Raw genomic sequence first — 11,921 nt, 5'->3', positions numbered from 1 at the left:
GGTGCGCCCTCAAGCCTGGGGGTGCTAAATCCCACTGTCAGAGTTTTACTGTGAGATTCAACAGGTTAACAATCGCGGGAGGAGGTATACTCCACCCACAATTGTTAGTGGCATACCTGCCAAGTATGAGCAGACTTACCCTGTGAGCTCACTCCATACACCTGTTTCTGACTTGTACCATACATGTAATGTGGATATCGTGAAAGGAGTAAAGGGTCACTACTAGTCTCTTGATAGCATGGATATGAGCTGTTTGCGCCCCTGAGCCTACACACTCCAGAGGTTTTTTTTTTCAGTACTGGAGTGGCGTTTTAAATCTAAAGGGTGCTTTACACGCTGCCACATCGCTAGCGATAGCTAGCGATGTCGTGCGCGATAGCACCCGCCCCCGTCGTTCATGCGACATTTGGTGATCGCTGCCGTAGCAAACATTATCGCATACACGCACATACCTTTTCAGCGACGTCGCTATGACCGCCGAACAATCCCTCCTCCAAGGGGGAGGTGCGTTCGGCGTCATAGCGACGTCACTGCGGCGTCACTAAGCGGCCACCAAATAGCAGAGGAGGTGAGGAGATGAGCGGCCGGAACATGCCGTCCACCTCCTTCTTTCCTTATTGCCGGTGGACTCAGGTAAGGAGATGTTCGTCGTTCCTGCGGTGTCACACGTAGCGATGTGTGGTGCCGCAGGAATGACGAACAACCTCGCTACTGACCAGACAACGATTTTTGGTAAATGAACAACGTGTCACAGACCAACGATTTTTAACTCTTTTGCGATCATTTAAGGTCGCTCATAGGTGTCACCCGCTGCGATGTCGCTAACGACGCCGGATGTGCGTCACAAACACCGTGACCCCGATGATATATCGTTAGCGATGTCGCAGCGTGTAAAGCACCCTTAAGTTTCCTACTACTGGTCCTATACTCACAGCGTAACAACACTAAAAACAGATAAAAATGGTGGTAGGTGAATATAAGTCGGGGGGCAGTGAACATAGATATAAGCACCCCTCTAGCAGTGAAATTAAAAACACACTGGAGTGGTGCTTTAAGAGCAATGGCCCTTTGTTGTGGATGGGAAGTGGTGGCCCACCTCATCTGTAGGCGTTAGACATCATACTTAAGTATCTAGCACTCCTTGTAAGTGACTCTGGGATCCCATTTTAAACATGTAAACCACCTGTGGCTTCAGTAGAACAGAATCTGTTGTGTTAATAGATGTGGTTTAATCGTGTGACTAAGTGATAGAAAGCAGCCTATATATTTTGGCAGTGCACATCATACATTGTCAAGGGTCACTGATATGCCATGCAGGATCAGCGTTAAGGGGTGAAAACTGGGCACTTACCCAGGGCCCCTACTGCCTTCAGGGTCCCCAGGGTCTACAGCAGGAGCTATATTGATAGAGAAACACATACAGTGGAACTTTGGATTAAGAGTAACTTGGTTTGAGAGCGTTTTGCAAGACAAGCAAAGCTTTTTAAAAATGTGTAACTTGGTTTAAGAGCAATGCTTTGCAAGAAGAGCAAATACTCACTGTGTGCACACTTCCGGTTCTGTCATTTCACCGCGCTCTGATCCGCTCTAGAGGTATCTTTCTGTACATATGTGACGCCCTGACACTGCAGGTAGTCACACATAGGCCCCCGCATAACACCTTCCCTCACCTAGGTTACACACAGCCAACCAGAAAACCCTAGTCCCCTCACCCAGGGAAAGACAGGCACACCAGTGGGCGGGACCAGACGGAAGGAAAACGCCCACCTAGGGGTCTGGAGAGCCCGGTGTAGGAGAAAGCAGTTGGTGAAGTTAGGAGAAAGGAGCGAGCAGTGGAGTTGAGTGGACTGGAGTCTAGGTCTCTGCTTTAGGCCTGAGGCTGAACTGACAGGTGTCAGGGTCGGAGCCCAGACACATTGGCTAGGTGGCAAATGGTGAGCCCGTAGTTAGAAGGAGACGGGAAGATGGCTCGGCAGATCCAAGGTGGACCGGGACAGGGTTGGAGACCGCCGGTACCGACACCGGAGACCCGACCGGAAACCGTGCACAGAGGGGGTACTCGGACCCTGAAGCCAGGACCGGAACCAACAGCCTAGCTAATCAACCGATTGAGGGCAGGATTATAGGTCCTGTCCCAACCTAAGTCCCGAAAAGAGACAACCACCCACAGAGAGGGATAGGGCATCCGTCAGAGCCTGTAGATCCCACGGGTCAGCATCAGCGGGCACGGCTCCCAACAGTATTACCAGGAGCGGACTCCCGAGTTCCAGACCGGGAAGTCCACAACACTACAGCACAGTGCAGAGGGAAGAGATACGGACTACCAGCCCGGGTGGGGGACCAGAATACACCCGGCCACGGCGGCCGGCCACCATCACCTTGGTTAACCAATAGACTTGTCTGACTTCTTTAATGGTGAGTAAGCTGAGACTCCCTGGTCTGACCAGGCGCACCAGTCCCTGCCATCACCGTCCCCTGCACCAAGGCACCGGGTCCCAGGGCCACCATCCCTACCCACGGAGGGTTTAACAACAAGCTGCCATCCCATCGCCCCGGGTGAACCACAACAACAGCGGTGGTGCCACATCTCACCACATACCGTGGGTGGCGTCACAGACAGTTTACTACCATCCCCGTACAAATACATCCCCTTTTAGTCGGAGTGTCTGCATGACCCCCGGGAGCACCCCTCGAGCTACATTGCGGATCCGGATCCGAGCAGCGCCGGCTGCTGGCACGGGGGCGGAACACATATGAACTGTATACTGTATATCATTGTACAGTAAAATATATACTATATAGCATGTCTATCAATTTGCATTTGTGGATACAGTATTTTACTTTCTTTCTGCTAACCAGTACAGCACATTGTTTGTACTGTAATCTGCCTGTGCAATATTCCTACCCCACATTTGCAATAGCTCTACCCTTATTTTGAGAATAGATTTGGGAAGCGTTTTTTTTCTGTATTCTACAAGAATATGGATTGTCATATTTATACATCATTTTTTCTCTCTATATAGTACACCTCCCGCACACCAACAATTCTATCGTAAGCTAAAGCGCAGTTTAATTTGCTTTATATGTTTTTTACTATACAGTATTTTGTATTAGTGTACTGTAATAATTTTATATGAATACAGTACATTATTTTGTATTATTGTAATAAGTTTGTATAAATCCAGTACATATTTTTGGGTTGTGAAACGAATTATCTACATTTCAATTATTTCCTATGGGAAAATTACCTTTGATAAAAGAGTAACTTGGTTTAAGAGCACACTCCTGGAATGAATTATGCTCGTAATCCAAGGTTCCACTGTACTTGGTATCGTAAGAGTCTTATCTATCAAAATATAAAGTAAATTGATCTGGTTGGGAAACGGTGTAACAAGAAAAAAATCAAAACACACCCAAATCTTGTTTTTTTGGACTCTCCAACATTACAATAAAATGTAATAAGTGGCATTAAAAACTGTACATCTGCCTTGAAATAATATCAGTAAAAATGTCTGCTCAGGATGCAAAAAATAATCCATCACTCAGCCCCAGATCCCATAAAATAAAATCATTACGGGTTTCAGAAAATGGCGACAAAAGCGAAAATGTTTTTTTTACAAATTTTAGATTTTTTTTTCACCACTTAAATAAAAAAACACCCCAAAACTATACATGTTTGGTATCTGCGTACTCGCACTGACTTGGGGAATCATATTGTTAAGTCAGTTTTAACAAATAGTTAACATGGTTAAAAAAAAACCATCAAAAAACCATTTGTGGAATTGCACTTCTTTTTGCAATTTCAACGCACTTGGAATTTTTTCTGTTTTCCAGTAAACTGTGTGGTAAAATGAATGTTGTCGTTGAAAAGTACAACTTGTCCCACAAAAAACAAGCTCTGATATGACTATGTGAATAGAAAAATAAAAAAGTTATGGCTCTTGGAAGAAGAGGAGTAAAAAACAAAATGAAAAAAAAGGAAGGGTAAAAATATAGGATAGCAGCTCCCTGCAGGCTTCATGCTTCAGACGGGTTTACTAACACACTAAAGAACTAATCATATGTATAAAATGTCATTAGGGTTAGGGTACCTCCTTAATTCCTATAGTTGTAGGCAGTTATCAGGCAGAACTTACAAGGCGTTAAGTTCAACATTTCCACTAGTAACCACCCTAGTGACCCCATAACACAGGACAGGAAGTGTTGTCACAGGGATCTTGGAACACCAGGATGGTGAGTAATAATTCAAATGTAACTTTTTTGTGTAAAATTAGAATTTAATATGAAGTACGGTGTATAGGAGCTCTTTGTTAGAAATTACATTTAAGTAGATGATCCTATGGAAACGTTCTTCTTACTGACTCTCCAGTTTGTGAACCTATTTTATGAAACATTGTCAGGTAATTCTTAATATAAGGAGGTCTGTGTTCAGAATCCCCAAGAGTGGTCAGAGTATAAGGCTGCATGCCCACGATCAGTATTTGCAGCGTTTTGAATGTAGCATGCTTCAGTTGCGTCCAAACCGATGCGTTGTACAGTACAAGCACAGTGGATGGATTTCTAGAAATCCCGTGCCCACTGTACTTCTTTTTTCCGCAGCAAACAATGACCTGCAGTGCATCTTTCCAGTCCGCAGCATGTCAATTGTTTGCTGTGGATTCGCATGCGTTCTCCGTAGGGAGAACAGAAGCGAGAGACCGCAGCGCACTGAACCCTGATCGTGGGCATGGGCAGCTGAAGTCTCCTGCATTCTCCTGCGGAGGAGACATGCGACCCCGCTGGTCAGGACTCACTGCGATCTGAACGTAGCCAGTCCTGATCGTGGGCACAGACCCTAAGTGGTTACACAGAGCGTCTCTCCCTGGAGGACACGTCCTGTGTGACACAGACAGCTCAGTGATGGGAATGAACGTGTGTGTTTGCGTGTTTCTGTGTGTGAGAGCCTAGAATGTATGGACTTTTTGCTCTCTCTCTCTCTCTCTCTCTGTATATACGAAGTTGGGCAGGGCCACCCATGACATCCCAGACCCGACATCACCGGCCCGGCGACGAGTACATTTAACCCCTGCCCCGTGGGTGCTACATATACATGTGTGGTGTGTGTGCTATGTGTGTATACATATGTGTATGTGATCGGTGTATACATGCATGTGTGCTATGTATGTACAGTTAGGTCCAGAAATATTTGGACAGTGACACAAGTTTTGTTATTTTAGCTGTTTACAAAAACATGTTCAGAAATACAATTATATATATAATATGGTCTGAAAGTGCACACTCCCAGCTGCAATATGAGAGTTTTCACATCCAAATCGGAGAAAGGGTTTAGGAATCATAGCTCTGTAATGCATAGCCTCCTCTTTTTCAAGGGACCAAAAGTAATTGGACAAGGGACTCTAAGGGCTGCAATTAACTCTGAAGGCGTCTCCCTCATTAACCTGTAATCAATGAAGTAGTTAAAAGGTCTGGGGTTGATTACAGGTGTGTGGTTTTGCATTTGGAAGCTGTTGCTGTGACCAGACAACATGCGGTCTAAGGAACTCTCAATTGAGGTGAAGCAGAACATCCTGAGGCTGAAAAAAAAGAAAAAATCCATCAGAGAGATAGCAGACATGCTTGGAGTAGCAAAATCAACAGTCGGGTACATTCTGAGAAAAAAGGAATTGACTGGTGAGCTTGGGAACTCAAAAAGGCCTGGGCGTCCACGGATGACAACAGTGGTGGATGATCGCCGCATACTTTCTTTGGTGAAGAAGAACCCGTTCACAACATCAACTGAAGTCCAGAACACTCTCAGTGAAGTAGGTATATCTGTCTCTAAGTCAACAGTAAAGAGAAGACTCCATGAAAGTAAATACAAAGGGTTCACATCTAGATGCAAACCATTCATCAATTCCAAAAATAGACAGGCCAGAGTTAAATTTGCTGAAAAACACCTCATGAAGCCAGCTCAGTTCTGGAAAAGTATTCTATGGACAGAAGAGACAAAGATCAACCTGTACCAGAATGATGGGAAGAAAAAAGTTTGGAGAAGAAATGGAACGGCACATGATCCAAGGCACACCACATCCTCTGTAAAACAGGGTGGAGGCAACGTGATGGCATGGGCATGCATGGCTTTCAATGGCACTGGGTCACTTGTGTTTATTGATGACATAACAGCAGACAAGAGTAGCCGGATGAATTCTGAAGTGTACCGGGATATACTTTCATCCCAGATTCAGTCAGATGCCGCAAAGTTGATCGGACGGCGCTTCATAGTACAGATGGACAATGACCCCAAGCATACAGCCAAAGCTACCCAGGAGTTCATGAGTGCAAAAAAGTGGAACATTCTGCAATGGCCAATTCAATCACCAGATCTTAACCCAATTGAGCATGCATTTCACTTGCTCAAATCCAGACTTAAGACGGAAAGACCCACAAACAAGCAAGACCTGAAGGCTGCGGCTGTAAAGGCCTGGCAAAGCATTAAGAAGGAGGAAACCCAGCGTTTGGTGATGTCCATGGGTTCCAGACTTAAGGCAGTGATTGCCTCCAAAGGATTCGCAACAAAATATTGAAAATAAAAATATTTTGTTTGGGTTTGGTTTATGTGTCCAATTACTTTTGACCTCCTAAAATGTGGAGTGTTTGTAAAGAAATGTGTACAATTCCTACAATTTCTATCAGATATTTTTGTTCAAACCTTCAAATTAAACGTTACAATCTGCACTTGAATTCTGTTGTAGAGGTTTCATTTCAAATCCAATGTGGTGGCATGCAGAGCCCAACTCGCGAAAATTGTGTCACTGTCCAAATATTTCTGGACTTAACTGTATATACATATGAGTGTGTGTACTCAGTGTATACATGTGTATATGCTATCTGTGTATGCATATGTGTCTGTACTTGGTATATACATGCGTGTATGCTGTGTATACACATTTGTGGTTATGTGCTCGGTGGACACATGTATGCATATGTGTATACATGCATGTGTGCTATGTGTGTGTAACATACAGTGTTTGTTTAATACACTGTGTGTATGTAGCATGCGCATTTATAAATCCCGGCAGTGCAGACGAGAGTTTATAGATGTAAACATGTCGACAATCACCCACTCCAGACTGCAGAAGTGCTGCTGATAACATGATATCATATGGAGAAAGATTCATCTAATGGTGATCGTTCTGTGCGTATCATTCTTTGTCAACCTGAAGATGCGGGAAACAATCACCGAAGGAAGGACGCTCGTTTACCAGTCTGAACTCCGTATACTGTATGTACATGTAATCTAAATGGTTGAGTGTGATGGTGAGATATGTTGGCATTTTGGGCCCCACTCTAAACTTTTGCCCAGGGCCCCACTTTGTCTAAATCCGGCCTTGATGCCATGGTAACCTCTCCTACCATAGAAGTCAGCTCGGAGAATCTCCGACTCTCGGGCTGTGACATAGCTGAGCTGTACGTGGTGAGCCCCCGCCCTCTGCCTGTCTGTGAGTAATGTGCTGACAGCAATTCCTTGGTGACCACATCCTCCTGGTGATGGCTTGGTCTGCACATGCTGATTTCTGATATTCTTTTTTTTCTGGCCTTTTATTAAATTGCACATGACAATTACAAAGTCTCAGTTCTATAGAATTAACCATTTATTAGCGGTCAAAACCCGGTGGCGATAAATCCGATGCAATTATTCTTTGGTGCTGTCCAACCTTCCCGCATTGTTCTTTACGGGCCCATTTATTGACAGCTGTTTCCTTCCTGCTATCATCTTTCCACATTGATCTTTACAATCAAATAGCTTAGAATGACTAACACAAAAATGGCAAAACCCTAGAAGAGAAGAAATGACCAGACGATGACACAGAGATGATGCACATTGCGACAAGGTCAGTGCTGCCGCAACATTAAGACTTTGAGTATTATCTGCTCACGTGGCAGACAAAATCTAGACCTCCCCTTTCAAAAAACCCTTTAACCACTGGAAAGTTACTTGTGACACTGCCCGCATCTGTGTGCACAGAACAAGTTTTACCACCCTTATCCCACATCAACAAGTAAAAAAAAAAAAGAACACACTTGGTCGTGGAGAAGAAATCCCTTGTTGGGCCAGTCAGGAGTAGGTTAGGCTGGTCAGCCTGCAAACAGAAGAAGCTTTGTAGGACACCGAGTGTGCAGTCCTACTCAGCACGCCTATACTCTATAGCATGTACAGTTGTAATGCCAAGTTGTGGCTGGCAAAGTAAGCAGATTGCCAACGTTTCTTTATCGGGTGGTCACTCAATGAAAATAGAGCTTCAAAGGAAAAGAGAAGGAATAGTGAGTGGGTTCAGATAGGGTCTTAAGTCACTCCTCCCTCATATCCCAACTACCAGAAGCCATGAGGAAGTTAGGAGGTGCCGCAAGAAGAGGAAGAAACTGTAGAAAATGAAGAATGGGAAGGGAGGGCTAATCACGAATCAAGACAATATCTTAACAAGTGATAAGGTCTCCTCGGTATTCGTAAGACTCGTAATAATAGTCTAACTGTTGGTAGTAGATACGGTTACATTGTTTCCCATTCAAACTTTGATCCATCACAATCTAATGTCAGAAACAGATGCATTATATATGCGTTTTATATATATATATATATATATATATATACACACACACACACAAAAACTATATATACATATAATGTATGTCAAGTTCAATACCACATTATAAGGATATATGCATGACTAAGAATATGTATTAGAGACCAATCTGTTGAAGCGACTATGGATGTTGTCCTTCATTTATGTTCTAAAGTGACCTTCGTTCTCATCACGGCTTGTTGGGTCACAGGGAATTAGGATTAAAATGTTAAAAACTGTAAATGCAGAATAAACTTTGGAGCAATATTCCCTACCTGAAATGCGCTCCTTGTCCATCACTCCCCCAGCATCAGTTTATCTGCAGCCCGGCCTCTCTGCCCCTGTTTGGGAGGCGGTAACGTGCTCTGTCCTCCCCTTTCCACTCCTTTAGTCTTCTGTATCATTCCCTGCCTCTCACTTTCTCCCTCTTTCACTCCCTCCTTCTACTTTTCTCATTCACCCTCTAATGTTCTTTTTTCACCGATTACACTTATGTCTCTGGTTATCTCCTCCCTCTTTGTCTTCTCTCCAGCTTTTCCTTTGTCTGAGTCTTACCAATTTGTTTTCCAACTCTGCTTTTTTCTACGTTTTCATGCTGTCAGAGCTGCAGTTGCTAGCTACTTCTCTATTTCCAGCCCTCCTCCTTCCTATTTTATATTTTAACCATTCATTTCCTCTCTTCTCTTTTTTTATTCTTTACCTCGACTTCCTAGTTTTCAGCTTTATCTATTTCTCTTTCTTTCTAGAAAAAAGTTATTTCTGTCTAGCAACAATTGGATCTGATAGTGGATTATAGAACAGTCATGTAAAACATTACCATAAAATATAATAATTAACATGAAGTCCGGAGGAAAAACTGAGCCATTGGCTGTACTAGCAGGGAAGTCGGGATAGAATACAAAGTACAGTTAGGTCCAGAAATATTTGGACAGTGACACAAGTTTGGTATTTTAGCTGTTTACCCAAACACATTCAAGATATAGTTGACTAATCAATATGGGCTTAAAGTGTAGACTCTCAGATTTAACCACCAGTGGGCTATTATATACAGTCCCTGACAGAAGTTCTGTCGCTTATCCATGTTATGTAAATAAAAGCTTATAACCTGACTATAAATTCATCCATTGGTTTTATAAATTACTCTTTTGAAAGCTGAAACCCTCCCAAATTTGGTTTAGGTTATGAAAATAAAGTTGCTGCAAAGTCGAAATATTGATCATTTAATGAACACAGAAAGGTCAGATTTTGGCAAGACAAAAGTTTTGTCGCCCACAGAAAGTAAAGTGAAATTCAAACAAATAATTAACTTCTAAAACAAAGATATGTCGCAAAACATTAGTGAATTACGTTGTGGTGCTATTAGAGCCATATTTAATATTTTGTGTGACTTCCATGAAGTTGAACGACTGCATCCATGCGGTTCAACAATGATTCATACAATTTATTGATGAACTCTTCAGGAATAGCAAAGAATGCAGTCTTACATGCCTCCCAGAGTTCATCTAAATTCTTTGGTTTTGTCTTCCAAGCTTCCTCTTTCATCCTACCCCAAACATGCTCAATGATGTTCATGTCTGGTTAGAGGGCTGGCCAGTCCTTGAACACCTTGATCTTCTTTGCCAGGAGGAACTTTGTTGTAGAGATGGATGTATGAAATGGAGCACCATCCTGCTGCAGAATTTGACACCTTTTATGATTGGGAATGTAAGAGGTAGCTAATACTTCTTGATATTTTAGGCTATTGATATTTCCTTCCACCTTGCAAGTGTTTCGCACACCCCATACTGAATGTAACTAGACTCTAGACCATGATCTTTCCACCACCAAACGTAACTGTTTTCTGGATCCATACGGGCTCCAGTAGGTCTCCTGCAGTATTTGTGATGGCTGTGGTGTAATTCAACTGAAGATTCATCAGAGAAATCCACCTTCTGCCACTTTTCCAGCATCCATCTGTTTAGCAGGCTGTGGGACTTGGCAAATGCCACACGGTCTTTTAATTGCCTTTTGTTTAGTGCTGGCTTCTGGGCACTGATTTGACCATGGAAGCCATTTCGAGACAGAATCCTACAAACTGTTCTAGTTGACACAGGGACTTGAGGTGACCAGGCCTTCTGGAGCTCTGCTGCAGTGGAAGAAGGGCTGGCTTTGGATTTCCTAACCAACAAACGTTCCTCCTGAGCAGTTGTCTTGCGGGGTCTGCCACACCTGGGCTTGTCAAAAACATCTCCAGTCTCTTCAAATCTTTTTTTAATTCTTTGTACTTGATGCTGAGACACATTAAAGGTGCTATCCACCTCTGCAGTGGATCTGGTCTTCAGCCTCTTGATAATCAAGGCTTTGGTCGTAGGGTGGATTTTTGGCATGTTGTCAGAGGTCAAGTTGCAGTTCAACTGAAGGTCTGGGGTGCTGGGTTTCTTTTAATACACACCCACTAATTAACCGATCATTTAGTGAGCACAGGTGAGGATGTAAACTAGGATTAGGTGCATTATATGACAAGGCGACAAAACTTTTGTCTTGCCAAAATCTGACCTTTCTGTGTTCATTAAATGATCAATATTTCAGCTTTGCAGCAACTTTATTTTCATAACCTAAACCAAATTTGGGAGGGTTTCAGCTTTCAAAATAGTAATTTATAAAACCAATGGATGAATTTAAAGTCAGGTTATAAGATTTTATTTACATAACATGGATAAGCGACAGAACTTCAGGGACTGTACAGCATTCTAACATGCTATATATAAGAGACCAGGCCGCTGTGTTGAACATAAAAATCACTTTATAATACTCACCTATGGGGTGTTGCAGTGCAGTGTTGATGGATGGGTGTCTCCATTCTACGGTATCGACGCCTCCTCTTATGGCCATCTTTGTCCTCCTTCTTCTGAAGCCTAGGTGCATGAAGCGTCCTACGTCATGCACACTAGCCGGCATTGAGGTCCCGAGCAGGCACACTACGATACATTGATCTACCCTGCTCAGGGCAGATCAAAGTGCGCCTGTGCCGGACCCCAGTGTCGGCTTGTGTGGATGACATAGGACGCGTCATGCATCCAGGCTTCAGAAGAAGGAGGATAAAGATGGCCAAAAAAGAAAGTGCCAGACCGAAGAACGGAGACACCCATCTGACCAGTCTGCACCGCACTGCGCCTTAGGTGAGTATTATAAAGTGATTTTTACATTCTACACAGCGGCCTGGGCTCTTATATACAGCATGTTAGAATGCTGTATATAAGAGCCCACTGGTAGTTGGCGCAGCTTATAGTCGCTAAATCTGGTGTCAGGTTCCCTTCAAAAGCTCTTTAATGGGCTGCATGT

At 43.5% G+C, this 11,921-nt stretch overlaps 1 protein-coding gene across 3 annotated transcripts in view; it reads right to left on the bottom strand.

Moving 5' to 3' along the window:
* The window catches only part of SEPTIN9 (septin 9), a 440,211-nt gene that overhangs the window by 290,420 nt on the left and 137,870 nt on the right, over positions 1-11,921 (bottom strand). The window contains exon 1 of one of the 3 annotated variants that reach the window (XM_075349537.1): positions 8,876-8,992. The exons of the other annotated variants lie outside the window; for them this stretch is intronic. Coding sequence (XP_075205652.1) covers positions 8,876-8,897 — 22 coding nt within the window. The 5' untranslated portion in view covers positions 8,898-8,992. Of the gene's footprint in view, positions 1-8,875; positions 8,993-11,921 lie in introns of those variants that run through there. 3 annotated transcript variants of the gene reach the window in all.

This window comes from Anomaloglossus baeobatrachus, chromosome 5, assembly GCF_048569485.1.
Source record: "Anomaloglossus baeobatrachus isolate aAnoBae1 chromosome 5, aAnoBae1.hap1, whole genome shotgun sequence".
In the NCBI taxonomy this organism is placed as follows: domain Eukaryota; kingdom Metazoa; phylum Chordata; class Amphibia; order Anura; family Aromobatidae; genus Anomaloglossus; species Anomaloglossus baeobatrachus.
The sequence above is the reverse complement of the archived record's forward strand: the minus strand, read 5'-3'. Positions and strand labels throughout refer to the sequence as shown.